Source organism: Coffea eugenioides, chromosome 2, assembly GCF_003713205.1.
Source record: "Coffea eugenioides isolate CCC68of chromosome 2, Ceug_1.0, whole genome shotgun sequence".
Lineage (NCBI taxonomy): Eukaryota > Viridiplantae > Streptophyta > Magnoliopsida > Gentianales > Rubiaceae > Coffea > Coffea eugenioides.
The window spans coordinates 10409335-10433315 of NC_040036.1; the positions used below are offsets into that span (position 1 = coordinate 10409335).

Below are 23981 nucleotides of genomic sequence, written 5' to 3' on the forward strand. Positions count from 1 at the left end.
TATAATTCAATAATAATTTCATTAATCTGAGAAATTTTTTTTATAGAATGGTATATCTACAACCGATAATTCCTTCCTGGAGAAAATTGAAAAATGAAACTTGATAAGATTAATTGATACTACATTCACTTTATGGCTTCTTCAAACCGAGAGACAGAGCGAGAAGCAGATAACCACAAATGATTTTTGCTTCTTCTCTGTCTTCCATCCCTTTTGACTTAAATTAACTCCTACATAGAAATCTATACAATATATAAAGAAGTAGAGGCAGTGGTTGGTATAACCTTTTTTTTTTTATTCATTTTTTGAACTTTCAATTATATCCTTAACAAAATCTAATTTTTACCTTAATTACCTAATCATAGTTTATTAGTATAACTACTTATAACTGCTTTTGCTTTTTAAGTATTGTAACTACCAAATTACTATAGCCTTATAAATCAAAGCTCCTTAATTAATTTATATAAATTGTATTTATGTGAAAAACAAAATTCATATGATACTAATTCGTTTTAATTGTTTTTAAATTGCAGACACATTGGAGGTGCACTCGAATGTCTAAACAAAAAAAAAAGCACGTTTAAAATGTGCTCTGAACAATTATTTATAGTACTAAGTCGCACTTAACTGGGAGGAGAGACATGAACGGTTGCAGGAAGCAACTGTGACCGTTCCTGAAGGTTCATGACTAAGATTTAGCCAAAAAAATAAATGTAAAGTCCAAATTACATCTTGTACATTGTTCTTCACATCATCTGTGAGGTTCACAAAATTTTGTTTTATAGTTATACGTTATTGAAAGTGAATTATATCGTTTGTGTGTGTATATCTTATGCATTTTGCATAAAATTGACCCGAACGATTTTCCTAAGTATTCGATTTTCCTGACAACATTCGGGCCCTGTTCCACTTAAGTAACATAAAGTGATTGCGCCGTCATGGCAATGGCGGTCCCCAACCTCATGCACGTAACCTATAAAAACGCTAATCTCAGGCACCACATTAATCCCATGCAAATTTCCAAATTCCTCCACTCATATTCGTATGATCGTATCTATGAATCTATATACCAACCGACCGATAAATGATTCCATAAATTGGAAAGGTTGCCATAATAAGTAAAAAGATTTCCAATAATTGTACACGCAATAAATGAAATCCCAGAAAAATTCCTGAGATTCCTCCTTCATATCAATGCTAACTATCGTACACTCGTTCAATTTTGGTGTGTGTCCGACTATTTTTAGGTAGCATGCTTAACCAGAAAGTCTCTGATCTGTAATTGCTTTTGGTTTGTTCTTGTTTTCCTTTCCTTGTTTTGTTTTTCTTTCTCGCTTTCTCCTCCTCTTCTTTTGTTTGGAAGATCCCCGTTCCGTTTGATCTTTCCGCTGGAATTTCTCATTTTTCTTCAACATTCTTGCTTTCCCTGGATTTTTGTTGTAAATTTTGACGAGAATGATCAAAAAGCCTGAATTTTCAAGAGCCAGGAGGATTTCTTGAAAGCCCAACTGGATGCTATTCAATTACTCACGGTGGTAAGTTTCTTCTTCTTTTTTATCCAATTATGTCGTTTCAACCGCATTAATGTTGCTAGGATGGTAATTAATTTAGGATATTCGTTTTAAATCTTTTAATTATGGTTCTTCATTATGTTATTATTCTCTTTTCATTTTTATTTTTTTTTGTCCTTTTTTTTGTTTATTTTATATGCATTTTATATTTTTGCTCCTGATTTTGCTGGATTGTGTTTATCTTAATTTTTGTGGGAAATTCTTGTTTCTTGATTTAGGGATTCGTAAGATGGCTGATGAGGGTGGGAAAGATGACTGCTTGCTGTCAAGTGGGAGACTAATGAGTGATTCTGGTGATGATCTAATGTTGGGAGGATCAAGTTGTAATGGGGATTTAATGAACAATAGTAGTATTCTGGAAAGTGAACTTGAATTATTGCTGCTACAGAAAGAGCAGCAGAGGCAGCGAAATCGCGGCTTATTTGTTGGAAGTGCGAGGGATTTTGACATTCACAGGAGTGGTAGTGCTCCACCAAGTGTAGAAGGGGCCTTGAGTGCTGCTGGAAGTCTATCCAGGAATCCCAATTTTGCATCGCTTCATAGTACTGCTTCTAATACTGGTACTGATAGAGTTTTGACAGAAGAAGAGATTAGGTCTCACCCTGCATATTTAGCATATTATTATTCAAATGAGAATCTTAATCCGAGGTTGCCTCCACCATTGTTATCGAAAGAAGATTGGCGGATTGCTCAGAGGGTTCAGGCAGCAGGGTCTTCAGTTGATGGGACTGGGGACTTGAGGAACAACCTCTTGGTTGACGATGGTGTCAGCTCATTGTTGCTGTCAATGCAGCCTAGGTTAGCTGTCAAGAAGGCGGAAGAGGATTTGATTGAATTAAGAAAGGCTGCAGTGAGGAACCTTTCGCGGAAAAGCTCCACAGAATATCTGGAAGGGAGCTCTTCTAGTTCTGTTGGCCTATCAAAAGCTGGAATGGGTGCGAGAAGGAAGAGTTTTGCAGATATAGTTCAGGTTGTGCAGCTCGCATGTGTTGGAATTTGAAATTGAGTGTGCATTATTCTTTCTGTCATAGTTATTCATATTGCTTTGCTTGATTTTAATATCATCATCTTTTAGCCATGTGCACTTAACTTCAGTTGCACTTGGCCCATACCATAACTGCCCCTGCCCAATGAGTTACTGATTGTTATGACTACCTTCATTGTCTTGTCTTCTTATCATGTTATCATTGACTCACACGTCATTTACTGACATCTTAGAAGGGATTCAATTGACTTAGTGTTCATGCTTCCATATTTTGAAGATTACTGTTCATCTCCTATGCTACATCATTGGCAGAACCACTTGCAATGTTTATTTACTTGAGACAATTGGAATAATAATCACTAGCTGCACTTAGCCGCAATATGCCACATTACCCCTAAATAACTTTTGCTCCATAGGCAAACTCCAATCATTACAAAGCTTTCCATCAGAAGATTTGGACAAGTAAATGAAGTTCTCACTGGTTGCTATAAACAATCAAGAAATTCTACAGTGAAAAAATTTTCCATAACAGATATGACTCTGGTACATTGATTTCTCCACTTGGAATCATTTCAACAAACAGAGCTTGTAATTCTAGAGTTTGAGCATAATGCTTAAATTCTGATTTAAGTTGTAAGCAGATTGCTTTACTCAATTACGTGGACCCTATCAGCTGCAACAATATTATGACATGTGAAAAGACTGAACAATTACATTTTTCATGCTTCCTTTGATTTTGGTGTATGTATGGAATATATCAGGGACATACCTAACTATAATCATGTTGAAACCCCAGCACTCTAATTCTTAAGAGGATGTAAGAATTGTCTTTTGTTTCCTTCACTGGTACTGTGATTTGTTTCCAAGAGAAGTTAGCAACTGTTTCTTTTACTATATGAAAGTTATACTGAGGAGATTTATGATAGAGAAGTCTTAAATTTCTCCCAGTTCCCTTGATTCTGTGTGCACTTAAAAAAAACTTCAAAAAAAAAATCAACTCCCTTTGATAGGGAACTCTCTCTCTCACACATACACAATTATATATACCACTGTCTATTTGTTCGCACACTTTGTCCATCTATTCAACTGAAATGAGTGATTTACAGGAAGGATGTGGTCAACCTGCAACATCCTCAGGTCGTCTTTCACGGTCTGCTAGCCGTAACTCAGTTGGTGATATCTTGGATTCGAGAACTATATCTGATACCTATTCTGGAGTATTGCAAAATAGAGCAGAATCTTTTGATTCAATGCATCGTGGGCAACTTACTTCAGGCTTGTCCAGGGATTTAGGCCACCCCAGTGCTTATCCATGTACAACAGGTGCATCTTTGACATCTCCTCCAGGGTTCCCTGCTGTGGGTAGCCGAGTCTCCCTTGATGCCAAGAAAAACATCAGGGATCCAAAATCACAGGACCTTTCATCTCATGACACTGAAATTTATCATATTTTAGCTTCTTTCCCAGGATTAACTGTCAATAAAGTCAGCGAGGATGCTCCTTTAAGTTCTCCGACTCCAAATTGTCATCAGCTGAATATGCAGCAGCACTTCATTGACAAGTCTAGAGCTGAAAAATTGATCCCCGCTACCAATCATAATGAATTTTCCAGGGGGAAGATGGTATCACAGCTAGATTATGGGAACTTTAATTTAGACAGACAAGTAAATCTTCCAAGAAGAGCCTCTTCTTTAGTCAACCTTCAGTCACTAGTAAATTCTTCTGAGTTCACAATGTTGGACAACCCTAATCTCCAATATCCAGGTGATAATTTCTATGCTGAGGACTTCTAATGTCTTATATGTTGTGTATATCTATCTAGTCTGGTAATGAGCTAGCTATCTATATTCATGATGTCTCATAACACAATTCCTTTTCTTTTAAGTTTGAAGTTCTTAGTTTTTTTGTTTTATAATTTTAGGTTCACATTTGGGTAATGTTACTCTGAATGGACAAAGCTTGAGGAGGAGTGGTAATTTGGGTCTCTCTAACATTCATTCCCCAGACATACGTCAGGCTCATTATTCAGAGAAACAGTTGAACTATGCTACACATGCAGCGGCTATGCCAAGAAATCTGTCCCACACAAGAAATTACACAAGCACTTCTCACCCTGATTTGCACCAATTAGAGAGAATGTATATTGAAACATTGCTTGCACAACAGAATCAACATTGTCAGTTGCCCCTCTTATCTAAATCTGGAAGTTTGAATCTCCAGTACCACGGGATCCCTACATTTGGCCTACACATGTCTCATCAAGGAAACAGAATGCCAAATGCCGTTCATCCTACAGTGGAATCTGGAGGTCCTACTTTTCAAAATGAGCAACGTTCACAGTTTACTATTGCATTGAAAAGTCAACTGGGGGGAGCTAGTGGGACTAGAATAGAAGGGAAGACCATATCACCATTGTTAGAAGAGCTCAAGAGCAACAAGGGCAGATCTTTGGAACTTTCAGATGTTCTTGATCATGTTGTTGAATTCAGGTGATTATCGAGTCTAATGGCTTGTTTGTTCTGTATCAAGATAAGTTATCAATACAGGTAGTTTTCTCTAGTTTCTTCTCTGAGTTCTACCCCCTTCTCTGTAATGTAGTATGGATCAGTATGGGAGTCGGTTTATTCAGCAGAAGCTGGAAACTGCCTCTACTGAGGATAAGATTACAATATTTCCAAAGATCATTCCTCATGCTCGAAGTCTGATGACTGATGTCTTTGGTAATTATGTCATACAGAAGGTAATTATCTTTATCATCCAATAATTGTAATTGATATTCCAGTTGTTGATGCAATTGTTACTTGGATATGCAGTTCTTTGAGCATGGCACAGAAACTCAAAGAAAAGAGTTGGCTGATCAACTTGTTGGTCATGTTTTAGGCCTCAGTCTTCAAATGTACGGTTGCAGAGTAATTCAGAAGGTTTGTTCTTGAGCTTTTCTTATGTCTTGAATCTGAGTGTCAGAACTTTCAGATATTTTTTAATGATTGAATCATGAAATTTGTGGTCGGGTGATAAAACATATTCATCACAACACATTCTTCTGACATCTAGATATCTGAATAATATATATCTTCTCTGAGAATACTTGGGGTATGAAGCACCATATATCTGGTCTCTAAACTCCACTAATCCAATAAATAGCCTCCTTGATTGAACAAGCACAGAAATTGTTTCCAAAGTTAAGCTTTAACTGTAAAAAAATAAAAATAAAAATAAATAAGTCAAGCAACAAAGGTTTGAGAAGGAACAGAGAAAAATGTGAACACAGGTATAAATTTGATGTTTACTTCATTGCTTTTGAAAGGGGTTTTCAGTCAGGATGCCTAGAACACATGCAGCTACAATTAATTGATGAGGACAAAGTGAGGATGCTATCTGGAGGTCTGATGCTTATGCTACTTCTTATTAGGATTAAGTGGGTTCATATCATACTGTGCGTTTACACTCTATTGTTGTATGCTTGTTCTTGCATTACACCTCCTCAGTACTTATCTTACAATATTTATCATCAATGGTAGAAAAATGTGGATGGTGAGAGTGGAGAGTGAGTATCTTATGAGAGGAAGAGAGAACAATATTTTCCTCTACCATTCTTGTTTCTGTCCTGGATGTCGACCATAGATTGACTCACAAAAGAAATTTTACAATGACAGCACCACATGACCATTTACTAAAGGTTTAAATTTCCACTTTCTGTAATTGGTCTATTCTCCCGACTGGAAATAATTTACGAAAACTTGGTACTTACTGATTCAGGCCTTGGAAGTGGTTGATGTGGAGCAGCAGACACGAATGGTGACAGAGCTTAATGGTTCTGTTATGAAATGTGTCCGTGACCAGAATGGTAATCATGTAATCCAGAAATGTATTGAGTGTGTCCCACAAGATCGGATCCAATTTATTATCTCATCCTTTTTTGGACAAGTTGTTGCCTTGTCTACCCATCCTTATGGTTGCCGTGTCATTCAGGTTTGGTTTTAGCTGTTCATCTTTCTGTCATGATCTTTCTTGTTCCTGCATGCCAATCATGTCTGATGTCCTGTTTTTTATTCAGAGGGTCCTGGAACACTGCAATGATCCAAATACTCAACATTTCATCATGGATGAAATAATGAACTCTATATGTACATTAGCGCAAGACCAATATGGAAATTATGTCATCCAGGTACTCTATTACCTCTTTAGATCTATTTGTCTGTCTTGTCGCATCATTCCAGTTTACCAATATTTTATTCTCTATCACGCATGTGGCTGTTTGGTCTTAAATTTTTTCCATATATCAGATTTTAGTTCCTTGTCATCATATAATAATTGGGGTTTTTCCTTCAAAGTACTAACCTGAACTGTATTGTTTTGAAATCTGGTTGTGTCTGTTTTCTTTTCTACTTTCTTTCCCCTTCACAGATACTTTTGGTTGTCAATCGTAAATTCTAGCTACTGGTTTTGGTCACAGACCACAGTGGCACTGTCTGAATCTTTTTGCTTACAAAATCAGGGAGAAAGTTTACAGGGCTGAAATTAGGTTACTTAATCATGGTCTAGAAGGCATAGGTTGTTCTGTGTTGGAAATAGGCTTCTTGATTACAAGGGAAGGGCTCCATCCCCTACCAATTGCCAAATACTTAAACACCTGGAGGCCATTTGTATTTAAAGCTCAGTAAGAGAGAAACACATTTTGGTGTTTCTTTTGTAACTGACAAAAACTATGGCCTACTTGTGAAATGGTTTCATACAAATATTGAGAGCTTGTGGAATTTAGCTGACACTCTATCTTATACTTCCCTTTCGTTCTATTCCTTTTCCAACTGAATGACTTAGTTTCTTCTTTAGTCCATCCAGATATTAATGTCTACTTGCATTATGTTTGAACAACTCATAAATGCTCTGAAGAAACTCCTAATAAGGTAGTGGCTCCACATGTTTCTCACTTTGCCCTTAAAGTCCCATTGAATAATATGGCAGACTCTGTCACATGTTTTGCAATCCCTCTCTAAGGTAGTAGTATATACTTTTCAACACATCTTAGTACTAGGACACAGCCGAACTACAACATTAAATTTAGGACACTGGAAATGTTAAAATTTGAATTAGTTATTGAACTTCTTGGGTGTTGAAGCCAATTGGCACATTGTTACCTAAATTGCAATACACTTTTTTATTAGAATAGTTGCTGAGTGAAACTTATGCTTCAGTGCAAAATGTCATATGTTTCAAACAAGGCTACTTAGAAGGATGTGATATCGTATTAAATGTCAATGCTGTACTTGGTGGAAAGCAGGATAGCAATTTGTTTAATTGCTTTGTATAGCTTTTCTGTCGGTTCCTCAAACATTTTGCATGAATGATGGTTTTTCGTTTTGCTATTAGTAGAAATCTTTTTTTTTTTTTTTGTATTGAAGTAATGTGGTGCATTTGCTTTTCTTATGCTCAATGATGTAAACTCTTCTGTTCTTTCGCCTTGCTTAGCACGTCTTGCAACATGGGAATCCCCGCGAACGGTCTGAAGTCATTAGCAAGCTCGCTGGACAAATTGTGAAGATGAGTCAGCAGAAATTTGCTTCCAATGTCATTGAGAAGTGCTTAACTTTTGGTGGTCCACAAGAGCGTAAAGTTCTGATAGATGAGATGCTTGGTTCCACCGATGAAAATGAACCGCTACAGGTTGATTTTTAAATCTTAGTCCCGCATGCTAAGATTCAGCTTTTATCCTTTGGTTACTGAGCATTTGATTTGATGATTTGGCAGGCCACCTTTTGTTTTACTGACATATTTCTTGGTCCTTCTGTGCTTCTATTTTGATTTTTAGTTCTTCTTCTCTCAAGTCTTGAGAGGAGGAGGAGGAGAAAATGATGCCATTTTTTCAGGTCATTCGTTGCTAAAAACACTTTCAATCGGTTAATGATGTCCTTGCAGGCTATGATGAAAGATCCCTTTGGAAACTATGTTGTCCAGAAGGTCCTCGAGACTTGTGATGATCAAAGCCGCGGGCTAATTGTCTCTCGTATTAAGGTGCACTTGACTGCGTTAAAGAAATACACTTACGGGAAGCATATTGTTTCTCGTGTTGAGAAGCTCATAGCAACTGGAGGTGAGTGAATATCCCGCCGCGTCTTCAGACTTTTTGGTTTATTAGCACTTCTTTTAACATTTTGCTGTTTTTAGTAAAAGAATTCACCCCATGACATTCAACTTGAATACAGAGAAGCATATGGCAGTATCCTCTTCTTGAATTGAATGACAGAGAACCCCATATAACAAGATGGGATGGTGGCTCAGCCGCAGCGCCTTTTAGTTGATTGGAACCTCTGCTACTTGTAGTTGTAGATAGACTACACACTTCTTTTTTGCTTCCGTTGGAATAAGACTTTCATTTTGTCTTTTCCATCTGTATGTAGCCCTCTTATAAAGTTTATGCATAGTTTTTAGAAAGTCAAGAAGGTGTAGTGAGAGGAAGAATTTGTATCGACTCTTTTCCTCAACGAGCATATGTAAGTAACTGGGCAATTATTTGTAGAGAGATTGACTGTACATGATCGCTTTTCAATGATGGAAAAAGCTTGGTAAAAATGGCTATCATGCACTTTGATGCATTGGAACTCCTTATGCTTATTATGCATCATGACCGTTGGGAACTCCTTATGCACTTTGATCCAACATTTTTGTTTTTATTTTTTTGTAAGTAAGATTCGAACCATAATCTCTCACTTATGCTCACACCTTCCGAACTACTCAACTCATCCGTCCGCTCAACAGTACCTAAGTTAAATAACATCAGATTCTCCACTTTTCCCCCTTATTTTGGGGTGGTATCCATGGTTTAATATGCTGCCCTGCAGAAATACTTGGCAGGCATTCTTGCATATCGTGCCTCCGATTCAGAAAATGAGTGAAACCAAGTACAACAAAGAGACAATACATAATTTGCCAAAGTATCCCAATTCTAGCTTTTTTTTTAAAAAAATCTAGCAAAGCGGTGGCAAATTCTAAGCCCTGATACAGTAATTATGCATGGATATAATTGCCAAATAGCATTCGTGCTGTGCTCGCACAAAAAGTTAAAATTCTCCTCATAAATCTTTAAACTATGTACAAAAGAATAGAGCCTCAGAAAAAGAAGGGGTTTAAATTCCTACTACATATATATACAGTAGAAACCTATGTACAAAAGAATGTGAAGTGAACAACGCTCATCAGATCAACTGCGTCTTGCATGGAAATTATCCCGGACATCAACCTCCTAGCAACGCTAAACAACCAGTGTTCTACATTGAACAACTTTTAACCGCCAGGCCACCACCATCTCTTCTTTTTCTTGTTTTCTAGTTCAGGAAATTCTGCAAATCACAGACATTAGTAGGCACAGCATTTCAGTCTGAAACTTAAACCAAATATCTTTTCCAATTAATATAGACAAACTGTTACCTTCTAGGTTAAAATGTGAACATTTAGGCGTCTGATGGAAAAGAGTAAGCATATATAAGTTCAACTTCAAGACGGTAAGAAATGCTTGAAAACAACAATTGCTTGATTATATCGTCTATCAAAAACGCCCAATTAAAGCAATCATCCCATCAACAGCCATCTTCCAAACTACCTATCCCTCCATCACTAGCCTATTATCGTTTTTTTAATCTCCCAAAAGCATCAAGACTTGATCTTTGCTAAAATCTTAACAAACAGTTGGATTAACCATTCTAATTGACCTGGGTAAAGAGTGTTGAGCTAAATCCAAAGAAATTTTCTTGTCTTCATGCACTCACGTATGTTAAAACATGCAACAATTAGAAAGGAAAAGCAAAGATACTGTATACAAATTAAATGGATAAACTCACTGCTAATGGGAGATGCAAGGGTTCCTAAATTCAGCAATAAAGGACCTTGATGAGCCAGAGTATACAGAGTATTGTGTTGAATTGGAAGAAAAAATATAAAAGACAAAAAGAAAGAGAAGCGGATTAACGTTCTTACCTCCATGCGGATATATGGAGTTATAGTGCACTTCTGCCCAGAAGCTCAAAGTTATTACTGCAGGAAACATTATAACAATAAGGATCAACAGAAGTTATCTTAAACTCGGTACTCTTCAACTGATTATCAATCTCTCACTTTTAGCACACAGATGTAACATATAAAAGATAAAAAGGGTCCTTGCAGAGGAGGAAATTCCAGATTGACATTTCCAAAGCATGTAAAACAAACACGTCAAAGGACAACAGATGTCATTTAAGACAATAAGAAAGCTGAAAGTGAGAACCAGAGAAAGCTTTATCCAGCCAAACGGATGGCTAAGTGATCCAGGAAACTCCAATTAAAATTCAAAACCAAGAATATATTCGACACATAGCGGACTTACATTATACATTCCATTCTTCACCAATACATTGAAGAACAATTTCTCGGGGATTCAACACTTCTAAAATGGGGAATCGCATGAGAATCAGGTAAACCAACTCTCCTTAGGCGAGTTGGCCACCAGGCAAAGTATAGATTTGCAGTCTGGATACAGGTTGCAGGTTCAAACCCTTGCATCCACAGTTAAATCCAAAGGGTGTGCAGCAGTGCACCCCTTTGGTCTAGAGGTGGGTTTCTCTCCCTCTAGCCCCCCATGGCCCAATTGGGCCCTCCCCTAGTATAGGTTAGAGTAGGAATAGTGTGTAGCTGTTGCCAATTGACCCAAAGGGAAAAAAACAACAATTTCATCATTCTGCACTACTCTGCTCAAAAGCAGCACCAATTACTAAAAGCCATGAGACCTTCTTGACTAAATATGTTTCCCATCACAAGAGCGAGTCCTATTGCGAAATTCAGGTTTTCAGCTTCTAGCTTTTATTGCATCTATTTTTTGCAACACTAAATAATTTACTCCAGTGCAACCTTGAGTTACAAAAATAATGTAGTGCATACTCTCCTAATGTCATGTTTCACAAGTTTCTTGGTTACAATTCATCCTTGCAATTTAAAATTATTAACAACGGGATTCAATTCAGTAGCCATTTTAAGATCATAAAATTCAAAAAGTATGTGGGTTAATAAGAGTTTCTGTTGGATTAGCTTTGTTCTGAACTCTCCTTGCTTTACATAGAAAGGCAATCTCAAATTAAGGTACTGCTGAAGCTAGGTCAGGTCATCTGACAAATCTTAGTTACTTGTTTTAGAAAATTGTACCTGCTCTTAAGTTTCATGATCCGGAAAAATAAACTTGTACATCAAATGATAGAAAATACTTACTTCTGTCTGACTTCTGTATTTGAGGAAGAATCTCAATATAGCATGTGTCCTTGAAGGACGTTATCACAAAAATCCTCACACCATACTGTATAAGATGACAAGCATTAGTCACGATGAATGCAAAGTCACATTCAAAGAATGACGACACATCCTAAAAAAGGCAAGGAATATTGGTGAGAATTTATCTATGCAAATTTTAAGCCCCTAACTTGCAGCTAATTAATGTGTGCCAAATGCAGGTTCAGCAATTCAAGGAAAATTTATTATAGAAATCTGACTGAAAAGACCTGCTTATAGATATGCTACCCTTTTTGTGGATATAGAAACCATCTTCTACTCCATTTTGCAGAAAAATGAAAGAAGACTAAACCAAAACAAGCTCAGACAGAGGAAAAGTGAGGCCCTTTACCGAATCTGCTGCTGCCTGCAGTGTGACATGATCACCCCATTCGCCAGTCCTGTAAGGTTAAACTAGTTATCAATAGGAAATAAACACATAACAGGGAAATAGTCTAAAACACACCATGGAAGAGAAGACAACAGAAGCGAGATGAATACTTGGTTATTCTTTTCAAGTAGTCATCATAGGCCATGGGAACATAACCTTCATACAACTCTGGATGAGATTGAAGCTGATCAAATTGACAAAAAGGAATTATTAGCATCCAATAGAACACAAATCTATGACTAGAATTAAACATGCTGATTTCCTATAAGGATAATAAGTCATTCTAAAAATTTAACAGTATACAACCTGGGTGACAATTTGCTGTCTAACAAACTTGTGATGCTCAGGAGTACGATATATTTGATCCGACAAGGAGCGGAACTACAGGGAAACCAATAGATGTGAAAGTCATTGATCATAACACGACGACACTAAAACAAAAATCTGAATCAAGATATAAGACTCACTTCGATAAAGTATACTAACACCCAAAAAGAAGAGAGAGAACACACAAGATCAAATAAAACAACTCATCTATCCACGAGCCAAAGCCATATGAACTCAGAGACGCAATAAGACATTCTTACTAAAAGGGAAAACTTGATCTAGTGAAAAACAGCACAGACTTGACGTAGTGTGATAGCTAAGCTTTTAAGCAAGAACCTATGTTCCACAAAGTGCGGGATTTGGGGGAAGGGGTAGGACACAAGTTGCAATTTTACACTACAGAGACATTTACCATAAAACCACAAAGAAACCATGTAAATAGCACCTTAAATACCTTATCAGACCACAGTAGACAGTTGCTTTAGCATACACTCCCAAGTAGGTAGGGAAATGACATCAGCACTGGAGTTTTTCTTTTCTGAACCTTTGTTGCATGCAACTTGAGAGGTGAAATCCAGAATGATAACAAAGAAGGGACTCATAAAATACTTATTTTAGTTGGTAAGACCAAAATACATCCTTTCTCAAATTATTTGAGTCTCAAAAATCTTAAAGACCTATAAATTACCAAAAGTAATTAACATATTCCTAGGAAGGCAATATAATTACTTCAATATAGAAAAGTGATTGTTCAACCCTCAGAGAGATGCCATCAATGTAATCCAAACAAACAATTATGCAATTATCAGGATATGTGCCCACTAGATGCATAAAGCATAATCAAGAAACTATGACACTTCTGTCAAAGATATCATTGAAGTGAAGTTGAAGTTATATAATTTGACAATAAAACTCAGCCCTTATAACACATAGGTAATACTATTGCATGGGAATGTCAAAAAACCAACCTGGCAATTGCCATCTCCTGATACTTTTAGCTCGACCAAGTCATACAACTGCAATCTGAAAACCATTAAAAAAAATTCCAGCAAATAAGCATGGCAAGAGTGAGAGCAGATTATTTAAAGTCAAAAGGCTTAGGTTAATATTGAGCAAATGTCAGAGAGAGCTTTTTTCCCATTAAATCCGTTCAGAAATGCATGCAGATTGTAATATATTTATTTTAAGATAAAGTAAAAATAGATCTGGCTCACAACAAATTAATTACATTGATTCCTGAAAGACAAAAAACTATGCTTGCCCTGATTATACTAAGCAATTACTGGTTTTACAGCCAAGATAACACAATGGCCAACAAATCTATAGAAGAAGAGGAAAGGAAAGGCACTCCTAAACTTGCCCAGATGATATTTTAATTTTTATCTGGCCGTGGAAATTTCACTTCCACCTAAGAAGAAGAAATAATGAGAATCATAAGCAAGATGGAGCAGCAGCCTTAGCCCTACACAGCATACAAACAGATAATCACAGAAAATATAGGTGGACACGTAGGTGGACATGTCCCATGCTAACACTATAGCAAACTTTTCAGGACAAACGTAGGCAATAAAAATCATGCGGACAAAATCCCTATAAACAGCTATAGGTTACATCCTAGAATCATGGTATCTTGTGTTTGAAGAAAGACATTTTTAGAAAAAAGATTTGTGAAACAGTCCACGAAACTTCAGAGCAACCAGAGCTACAAAAAACAAGAGGCTAGTGAACTAAACAAGTGCTGTAAAAAAACCTGTCTAGCAATCTTTGATGATCAGAGGTAGCTTCATCAACTGAAGGTATTTCTCCATTAATTCTAGGCACATGCTGCAAGCAGTGATGACAAAAGAACATCAGTTACAATCCAAAAACAAACTCTGTCATTTTTATGTCCCCTGGCACAATGATATTCTGTTTTCCATTTGTTTACAATAACCACCACATCATTCATAATCCATAAAATGGGACATCTCTGTAGTGTAATGTACAAAAAGAGGAGTACATACAGGGACGGAGAACATCTGATTCAACCTCCTGCCAACTTCTCCATCAAGAGCAGATTCATCTTCTATCTCTGGGGAACCTGGTTGGTCCTCTGCATTAACAACAGCTCGTCCTGGGCTGGGGCATAATTTAAACATTCCTGCTTCATCAGGATCGTCCTGATTGCTTTGACATTCTACAATTCATATACTTGTTTCATCAAAGTAATTCAACAGAGTAGATTGACCAATTAACAGAATTTCTGCTCTTCCCATACCAGAATTGCAGTGTCTTCTTGAAGAACCAAACCAATCCTGTGAAAGAACTGAGATTTGCTGATGCTCTTCCTCAGCATGTGAAGATCCTGATGTTTCAGCTGCTGCAAGTCGTGATAGTTCTTCTTGATAAGCATGAGCAATTATCTCGTCATTGTACACATTTGCTTGCATGGGCTCACAGTATTCTTCATCTACATATGCAACTTCAGACAAGTCCTTATCGTATTTAGTAACAGTATTGGGACAGCCACTATCATTCGGTATACAGACATCTAGATGATGTAGACCCCACCGAATGACATCAGGGTCATACTCATAGATTGCCATCTTACTGTCCGTATGCCACAGATCCCTGTTCCAAACAACAAACATTTATTCCATTAATTAGTCCTATGTGAGAATGTCGTGTTCATCACATTAATTGGCAAGCATTCCATGATACAAGTGATTCTTCTAGCATTAACTTCTAGGCTATTTCAAACATAATAATTTCTCTCAACCAGACCATAGAAAAACCACTAATTTGCAATATAGATCATGGAAAAAAGTTTTTCTTCATAGGCTTCAGCTTAGTTAATTTTGATCAGCTCCCCAAAAACATGATATAGTGGCCTAAATTATGTATACTTAAATGTGTAATAGTTCCAACCATGCATGAAGCGAATTAATCACAAAGCTAAATATAGCAAGCATATGAAGTAAATTATTAGGATACCAAGCAATACACTGAAAAAAATGGGGGGAAAAGTCATTGGCTTATTTCAGATAGCATTACAACAGTACGAATCTGTCAATGTTTTATTCCTTATGAGCTGAACAACATAAACCGGACAAAACTTATAGACACCAAAACCAGAAAAGCAAACTTCTATCTAGAGTCCATAAAATAATTTAAACTAGTTTTAATGTCCAACGAAGAACTTCAAATTCTTTGACAAGCACCTTATAAATAGTGCCTAAGCTGAATCACAATTCTTATAGCCGGAGGCAAGATTCCCTGTTTTCATTAATCTTCAAACTTATGAGTTGCCTATACTCAAATATCCAGTAAATGAGTATAGAAATGTCCAATTGACCACGTAGCAAAATCCAATCCTACAACATTTTGCAAAAGAACATATAGATAATAATGTATTCTCAAGATAGTTGTATCGCATTGAGCGCTACATCCCCAAAAACCAATATGAAAACAAATAAAACAAAATCCAACTCTGACGTTGTCTGCAACTATAGAATTTAACAATCTAGGGGCATGGGGGCTGCAGAAGCTATGATTATAATCCAATCCTGGCACCACTTGGGTCGACGCTTGCCCTCATCTTGACAATTCAAACTAGAACATGATAAAAATCCAAAAACCTGGAAAACTTCCCTACTCTTACAATCCAAGATCCCTTTTTCAGCTTATTGAAATCCCAGCACACGCACAAAATGCAAAAAGCCTTGGGAGGGCAAAAGAAAAAAAAAAACCTTAGCAAGATCTTCTTTTTAGCTTTAGAAATCCCTGCTAATCTTCTTTCCTTAACCTAAATTTCATTATTTTCCTTTCCTCTACAAATTACAATTCCACAAAAGCATATCAGTTGCATCCAATTAAGCTTCCCGATTAATTTAAAAAAAGAAAGAAAGAAAGAAAGAAAAGCTGGTTTATCATCACAAACCATTAAATAAAATTACTCAAAAAAAAAGTAGCAAATCCAACCATGGCAACAATCAAATCTTCAGGATATTCATATTCGAAAGTTAATCTAGACCACAAGAAGCTTAAGGAATTTTACTAGTACAAGCATCTCTAGCAAACTTAGACACCCAGAAACCTAGAACAGAAAAACCTTCCCAAATTCAAAATCATTACATCCAATAACATATTAAATATAAAAAAAATTCATTATCACCTAAAAAAAAAAGATCAAGATGCAAACCTCAAAAAGTTAGAAAAATCGATTGGCCCGTTCAGACCTCAAAATCCTCCTTATATGATTGACTTATCTTTGCCGGAGCGAAATTTGTGAATATTCAATATTTGAGTTTGACTACTTTAATACGCAGATAGGATTTGATTTGGCATTGAATGGGATTCGAAAAAAAGGAGCAGACGCCGCCGCTTTCATAAAAAGAGCAGCAGTAGCCACGAATTGAAAAAATGGTCTACGAATGGGACTGATTTAGGCGGAAAGGCGGCCAGGGATTAGACTTTCGCCGTCTGTCTAGGCACTGATGAGTCCGGAAAAATCAGTTATTGTGGGGTCCACTTATACCTGTTTCCGGTAAGAGGCTTTTGTTTTTTCGACCTACTTTATTGTTTTTCGCCAGACGGACACGTGTCGGTATCAAAAGCTTCTTTTGGGGCAGTTGGTGTCACGTGTATGGTGGGGTTTGGTCGGTCGCCTTTGTTATGTAACCTTTTTTGCTTTCTTCTTCTTTATATTTATGGGAAGGGAAAATAGAATAGAAAAAAGAAAGGGGTGGACATTTTAAAAATCAAGGACCCCATCAATGCTCCTAAGACGAGTGTCAAGTAAACTCTTATGACAAGTTTAGAATCTTTCTATTCACCACAAAGCAAATATGAGTATTTTGTAATATTCTTGTGATTTAAGAATCATGGACATGTTTGGAACCAAGGGCCTGTTTGGAAGCTAATTTTTTAGCCAAGTATTTTACCTACAAGTTTTTTAACAACTTTTGCTACAGGAACCCTAAAAAACCTTCTCAAAGTTTTTTACCTACACACTTCAAAATACCCAAAACACACAAAAAAAAAATTCAACACAAAAAAAATTCCCTTCCTTTTTTTCTTCTTCCACCCCCATCCCAACCCGCCACCACCGCCGATGTCGACCACCACCGCCGTTTCGTCCCCCATCGTGCGGAGATACGCACGGCTTGTTGATGGCTATGGAGAAGGCGCACGCTGGGGAAAAGGCAGGGGGGAGGGGTCGGGCTGGAGGTGGGGGGCGTCAGGTGGCGAGAAGGTAGAGGGTGCGGGTTGGCGGTGAGAGGGGTCGGGCTGGGCAGGGTGGCTGGGGAAGGGGTCGCGGGCAAAAGGGGGGTGGCGGGGGGAGGGGGTCATTAAGTTGGGAAAGGGCAGGGGGAGGGCAGGAGGAGGGGGTGGCGGGGCAGAGGGGTGGCGGGGAAGGGAGTGGGAAGGCAGACGTGGGAGGAGAAAGGGGAAGGGTAGAGGGTAGCCGGGGGGAGAAAGGGCAGCAGGGTGGCGGGGGTAGGGGGTCGCTGGCAGAGAGGGGTGGCGGGAGAGGGGTGGTCGCGCTGGGGCCAAGGGGGTGGGGGGGAAGGGGTCGTCGGGCATAGGGGTGGCGGGGGAGGGAGTGGGAGGACAGAGGGGAGGAGAAGGGAAAAGGGTGGAGAGGGGTGGCGGGAGAGGGGGTCGGTGCTGGGAGGGAACGGGGAGGCTACACAGAACGAAGAAGAAAAAGAAAAAGGAAGAAGAAGAGAATAGAGAAAAGAAAAGAAAAAGGAAAGAAAGAAAAAGAAAAAGAAAGAGAAAGAGAAAGAGAAAGATAAAGAGAAAAAGAAAGAAAAAAAAAAAGAAAAGGAATCAAAAAAGTTTTTCATTTTACAAAAACTCCTATAAAATTTTTCACCTTACAAAATCTTCTACAAAAAAAATTTTCAAAAACTTCTACAGTGCACTATAGTAAAGTTTTAGACAAACTCCCAAAAAACTCAGGTTCCAAACAGGCCCTTTTTTATCAAGTTTTTTAGCTACTAATTTTTAATAACTTTAGCTACAGGAATCCAAAAAAAACTTATCAAATTTTTTAACCTACACACTTCAAAATATCTAATACATAAAAAACTTTCTCTTTTATTCTTCTTTCTTCCCCACCCCGATCCACCACACCTTTATCGCCGGCCACCACCTCCGCCGCTGCTTCCGGCGCCGGCATTCCTTCTTTTTTTTTCCTTTCTCCCTTTCCCTCTCCCCCTCCGCCTTTGACCGATCTAAACTGCGTATTCAAAGTCGAGGTAGACGCATTCGAAATCCAAAAAGAAAACATAGACAAAACGGAATCACTTTCTTCAGTGACATATCTATGCCAGAAAAACAGTGCTTATTCAAATGTCCCGGGATCGAGGACATCAAGACACCAAAATTTTTGCCCCTCTTCATCTCACAACCCCAGCCCAAGCTCCTCCAGCAATGCCTCTCTTTTCTTTTCTTTTTTCTCTCTCTCTCCCCCTCTACTTCCCTCCCTTCTCCCCCTCTCCTCCCCAGCCACCCTCCCCCTTCCCCCAGTCGCGGTACCAGATCGCAACACGACCACATTAGGCAAAGGAGAAGGGGGAAGGGGAGGAGAGTAGGAAAGGGAACGAGGGGGGAGAGGGAGATGGAGAAGAGGGGGAGAGAAAAAGCAAAAAAAAAAAAACCATGGCTGCTGTTCTCTGGCTTCGGGAGAGGAGTAGAGGGGGAGAGGAGAGCAGAGAGGGAGAGGGAGAGGGAGAAGAGGGGAAGAGAAAAGGAAAAAAAAATTAGCTTAACCATGGCTGCTGAGTCTTCAAAGCTGGAGGCAGAGGTGGCGAGGGAGGGAAGGGGAGGGGGAAGGAAGGAAGAAGAAGAAGAAGAAGAGAGGAAAGAAAAGAAAAAAAAATTGGACCATCTGCTGGTTCTTCAAAGCTGGCGGCAGAGGTGACGGGGGAGGGGGAAGGAAGAAAAAGAAGAAGAAAAAAGGAAAGAAAGGAAAAAAGCAAAGAAAGAAAAAAAGAAAAGGGAAAAAAAAAATTTCATCTCAAAATATTTTTTCAAAAAACTTCTACAGTACGCTACAGTAAATTTTTAAACAAATTTCCAAAAAACTTAGGTTCCAAACGGGGCCCATATTTATGTTTTGGAATAATCGTATGCCAAAGCCAAATTTTATCTAATTTTGTTAGAGTAAAAAACCTCAACGGCCACTAAACTATTGGTCAGATCATGTTTTGACCATCAAACTATTTTTCGTTAGTAATTGACCACTAAACAACTTAATCAGTAAACTCGTGACCATTTAGTCGATAATTGCTTTTAATCTGTAAAATTAGCAATTAATATGTGAAATAGGGTCGCGTAATTGTTGGACAAAATTACCTGGCACTTTGCCACATGTACAGCTAATTTCATTGATTAAGAGCAATTATCGACTAAATGGTCACGGATTTACTGATTAAGTTGTTTAGTGGCTAATTACTGACGAAAAATAGTTTGATGGTCAAAACATGATCTGACCAATAGTTTAGTGACCACTAAGATTTTTTGTCCATTTTGTTATGTTTGGATATTTAGCTACATATGGATAGAGTTGAAAGATGAATTGAGATATTTGATACTTAAATCAAATTTGACTTAATAAGAATTTGTTTGAATTTCATAGTTAAATTGGAACAGCGTTTTATGTTAAATAACTTTTAAGTTTGACAAAAAAATTGTTTAAATTCGATATGACAAATAAATAAATAAAATTTTAAACTCGTTAAAATAATTAAACAGATTTAAGCAGTTTTAGTAAAATGTTTGATTGCTTTCCTTTTTTCAAAATCAAAACTTTGCGTTACTAAAGTACCCACCTAAAGTGGCTTAAAATGTATTCCTAATTTTGGCTTCTCAATTGGTGTCTGCCAAATCAAATAATAGAAGTGGGACTCCTCGATTTTATGATCTATTAAGTGGACGAAGCTCATATGGGAATTCTTGCCATTTTCTTCTGGCAGAAGAATCATTCTCATAGCACAACACGTCTCTAACAAAAATTTTTAAAAAAAAAAAAAAAAAGATAACCCGAAGATGCCGAAGAGGATGGAGGATATTTGGGCTCAAACAGGGAAAGAGGATTAATTTTTGGGCTCTACGAGCTGACCTTTTATTGGGGCTTTAAACAACGATAAAAATATATTGTCCCATTAGTACAGCCCAAAATAAAATACTTTTCCCAAAAAGCCCGTTACTCCACCTGCAAAACTTGCAGTCACTTCTCCATCTTCTTCCTCTTCTTCATCTTCACTAGGGCTTACAAACTCAAGAAAGGAAATAGCAGCAACAAAAATGGCCTCAACATTTATGCAACAATTTACGAGGAAGTCGAAAACCGTAGCTAAGCGATCGACAAAGAAGTACTTAGAGGAAGCGCTTTACAGAAAGCTCCTGAAAGGCGGGAGCGAAGAAGAAAGCGTGAGGCAACAGCTGAACGAGTTCTTGAAATCCCATAAGTCCGCATATAAATGGGAGGCGGATCATTCCCTCAAGCTCCTCCGACAACGCAAGCTCTATGGCCCTGCCCTCAAGGTCTCTTCCTTCGTTTCCTTAAGCCCTATACCCTGTAACTCCGCTTCTGTAAAATGATTCTTCTATGCATCCTTGATTTGGAGGATATAAGAAATGGTTGCAGGAAATTTTTTTTTTTTTGTGAGTTGCATTGCATTTCTTGTATGTGGGTTCTCTCAGTGTCGGTTTAATTCTCATTTGGGTCAGTAAAAGTAGGGAACTTTAGGATCAATTGGTGATGGTGATTATGACAGTTGGGATTAGGTGTAGTAAGAAGGCAGTTATTTTACTTTTCCTTGGAGTATATGCCGTTGAATAAATGCTAGATATGTTGGTTGAGAAAAAGTTATCATTTTTGTTGGGCATTGCTTTGTAGGTTTTATATTGAAGAACAAATTTTTAATTGGTAAAAGAGAGAGGGGGAAATTGTTTTGGCATTTTTTGGTTGATAGGTTTTCAAACACAACTGTGGAATTACTCATTAGGAAATGTAAGGCTGGTGCTCGGATAGTCTGGTTATAGGTTCTGAATTAGCTACACATCAAATTTCCCGTCTTGTTGCAGCGCCTACTCTGCTACATCTTCCTCCAATTGTTGCCATGGAAACATAAAAAGCTGGTCTCAGCTTTTAACCTTCATGCAAAAGGGGGTAAACAATCTTTCAGGCTCAGACTTCCAGTGTGGTTATCAGCTAGGCCCGACTATCATATATTTCATGGTATCAATAGCCCGTTTTCTTGGGAGTTGCGTTTAACAATGTTGCTTCTTGTACTAGGAAGTGCAGCCAATGGAAAAGAAAACGAATTAGTGTTCCTGCAAGCCTGTGTCCCAAGGTTTGTCAAGGACAATTCATTTGTATTAAGATGTAGTGTGCAATTGGTCATGGGCACGATCAAGCATAAGTCTTCATCTTTAATACCATAGTACTTGCTGTTTAACTTGGTTGATTACTGCTGAAGTAATCTTCCCTGTTCTCTTGAACTTAGTGATTGTCCATGTTTTATGTACTGAAAATTTTTCCTCAATGCTTTCTGATATACAGCTGTCAGAAAGTATGACAAAGAGGGGAATGAACAAGACGGTTAGTGATCAAGCTATACATATCGATCTTATTGCAAAAGTTAGAGGGATTGCATCAGCAGAAACATACTTCATCAATTTGCCTGAAGCATCAAAGAATCATTTAACTTATGGTGCTCTTTTGAACTGTTACTGTAAAGCCTTGATGATTGACAAAGCAGAGGCTCTAATGGATAAGATGAAGGAACTTAATTTATCATTAACCTCAATGCCCTATAACAGCTTGATGACCCTGTACACAAAAATTGGGCAGCCTGAGAAAATCCCATCCATAATCCAAGAGATGAAAACTAGTGACATTTTGCCTGATTCTTATACCTATAATGTCTGGATGAGGGCTCTTGCTGCTGAAAATGATATTACTGGGGTGGAGAGGGTCATTGACGAGATGAAGAGGGATGGTCGAGTCTCTGGAGATTGGACAACATATAGCAACCTGGCATCAATTTACGCTGATGCAGGCTTGTTTGATAAAGCAGAGAAGGCACTCAAAGAATTGGAGAAGAAAAATGCTCGCCGAGATCTTTCTGCATACCAGTTCTTGATCACATTATACGGCCGCACTGGAAATCTGCTCGAAGTTTATCGTGTGTGGCGGTCTTTAAGGCTGGCTTTTCCTAAGACAGCAAATATAAGCTATCTGAATATGATTCAAGTGTTGGTTAACCTCAATGATTTACCAGGTGCTGAAAAATGTTTCAGGGAGTGGGAATCTGGCCACCCAGCTTATGATATTCGTATTGCAAACGTCCTTATAGGAGCTTATGCTAAACAAGGTTCATTGAAGAAGGCTGAAGAGCTAAAGGAACGAGCCAGGAGGAGTGGGGCCAAGGCTAATGCTAAAACTTGGGAGATTTTCCTTGATTACTATCTCAGAAATGGGGAGATCAAACCAGCCGTAGAGTGTGTCGAGAATGCAATTATAACTGGTAGAGGAGATGGTTCTAAGTGGATCCCATCCTCCACAGTTGTAAGAGAACTTATGGAACATTTTGAGAAAAAGAAGGATGTTGAAGGTGCGGAAGGTTTTGTGGAGATTTTGAAGAAGGCTGTGGATGAATTGGGTGTTGATGTGTTCGAATCATTGCTTAGGACATATGCAGCTGCTGGAAGAACTAGTCCTATCATGCGCCGGCGGATCAAGATGGAGAATGTGGAATTAAGTGAGCAAGGTAGGAAGCTGCTAGATGGCATCTCTGTGGAGTGACAGCTTTCACGTATAATTTTCTCATAGAATGTTACCTGAAGAGGTGAGGGAAAGGATTTGCATTTCAACTTCTTATCAAATAGCTGATGTCTAAGATGTCAGCTTAGATGCTGATTTTTTGGAGGAGGACATTTGTAGGACTTCTTTCCTTGGGCACTGGGGCCTCTGGATGCTTAGAGAATTCTTGGAAACTTTATGGAGCTACAGAACAGCAATTCAGTGACATAAAATAAACAGCTTTTGGCGATGTATTTTTGGTAGCTACATCTGTATTGACATCTGAAGGTTCTGCCCAGTTGAAATGGCCTTCAGAAGGAAAATGGAAACATGTTTCGAACGAACACAATTACTTTAACATGGATTTATTTTGGGGATTCATCTCATTTTTTCTCTTTACTGTCGTTCTTTTCTCCTCCTCCTCGCTTGGGAGGAGGGTGGGTGGAACACTGGTATAGGGGGGATGCACAGGATGAAGATATTGAATCTTGTGATTCCTAATGTATCTTGATTGCCCCCTTAATAGCTCAAGCATGTACTTTTGAATTTTGATAGACGTGTTGATTGTCTGGATTTTCAGGTTTTACCTCTGTGCTCTGGATTGGGTGAGAAAGATCCCAG

General features: G+C 38.2%; 3 protein-coding genes across 5 annotated transcripts; 2 read left to right on the forward strand and 1 right to left on the reverse strand.

Annotated features, from left to right (window-relative positions):
- The first annotated feature begins 1491 nt into the window (after positions 1-1491).
- LOC113763451 (pumilio homolog 4) lies at positions 1492-9077 on the forward strand. The gene is made up of 11 exons (XM_027307273.1): positions 1492-1535; positions 1790-2541; positions 3663-4320; positions 4478-5045; positions 5155-5296; positions 5370-5477; positions 6316-6528; positions 6614-6724; positions 8026-8220; positions 8473-8647; positions 8760-9077. Exons 2-11 carry the CDS (start codon positions 1801-1803, stop codon positions 8786-8788), a joined length of 2940 nt encoding a protein of 979 aa, XP_027163074.1. The 5' UTR covers positions 1492-1535; positions 1790-1800; the 3' UTR covers positions 8789-9077.
- A 473-nt stretch (positions 9078-9550) lies between these two features.
- Positions 9551-17043, reverse strand: LOC113764090 (OTU domain-containing protein DDB_G0284757). 3 transcript variants are annotated; one of them, XM_027308145.1, is made up of 12 exons: positions 16743-17043; positions 14820-15172; positions 14566-14738; positions 14313-14386; positions 13531-13585; positions 12542-12616; positions 12346-12419; positions 12197-12245; positions 11788-11872; positions 10528-10584; positions 9982-10012; positions 9551-9893 (listed from the first exon to the last, which is right to left on the reverse strand). In XM_027308145.1, exons 2-11 carry the CDS (start codon positions 15145-15147, stop codon positions 10005-10007), a joined length of 978 nt encoding a protein of 325 aa, XP_027163946.1. In that variant the 5' UTR covers positions 15148-15172; positions 16743-17043; the 3' UTR covers positions 9551-9893; positions 9982-10004. The 3 variants fall into 3 exon arrangements, with proteins under 3 accessions (XP_027163946.1, XP_027163944.1, XP_027163945.1); XM_027308143.1 differs by lacking the exon at positions 9982-10012 and adding an exon at positions 10392-10415; XM_027308144.1 differs by lacking the exon at positions 9982-10012.
- A 3736-nt stretch (positions 17044-20779) lies between these two features.
- LOC113762469 (pentatricopeptide repeat-containing protein At1g60770) lies at positions 20780-23946 on the forward strand. Its single transcript, XM_027305931.1, has 2 exons — positions 20780-21097; positions 22119-23946. Exons 1-2 carry the CDS (start codon positions 20858-20860, stop codon positions 23361-23363), a joined length of 1485 nt encoding a protein of 494 aa, XP_027161732.1. The 5' UTR covers positions 20780-20857; the 3' UTR covers positions 23364-23946.
- Positions 23947-23981: the final 35 nt, after the last annotated feature.

Bases quoted from the DNA above. Each gene is read 5' to 3' on its own strand.
- LOC113762469 (XM_027305931.1), top strand. From the start codon at position 20,858: ATGGCCTCAACATTTATGCAACAATTTACGAGGAAGTCGAAAACCGTA. The intron at 21,098-22,118 runs GTCTCTTCCTTC...TCTGATATACAG, and splicing joins TCTATGGCCCTGCCCTCAAG to CTGTCAGAAAGTATGACAAA.
- LOC113764090 (XM_027308143.1), bottom strand. From the start codon at position 15,147: ATGGCAATCTATGAGTATGACCCTGATGTCATTCGGTGGGGTCTACAT. The intron at 12,617-13,530 runs GTTGGTTTTTTG...GTTTCCCTGTAG, and splicing joins CAGGAGATGGCAATTGCCAG to TTCCGCTCCTTGTCGGATCA. The intron at 10,416-10,527 runs GTAAGAACGTTA...TGCTGAATTTAG, and splicing joins CTCCATATATCCGCATGGAG to GAACCCTTGCATCTCCCATT.
- LOC113763451 (XM_027307273.1), top strand. From the start codon at position 1,801: ATGGCTGATGAGGGTGGGAAAGATGACTGCTTGCTGTCAAGTGGGAGA. The intron at 5,046-5,154 runs GTGATTATCGAG...TCTGTAATGTAG, and splicing joins GATCATGTTGTTGAATTCAG to TATGGATCAGTATGGGAGTC. The intron at 6,725-8,025 runs GTACTCTATTAC...CGCCTTGCTTAG, and splicing joins ATGGAAATTATGTCATCCAG to CACGTCTTGCAACATGGGAA.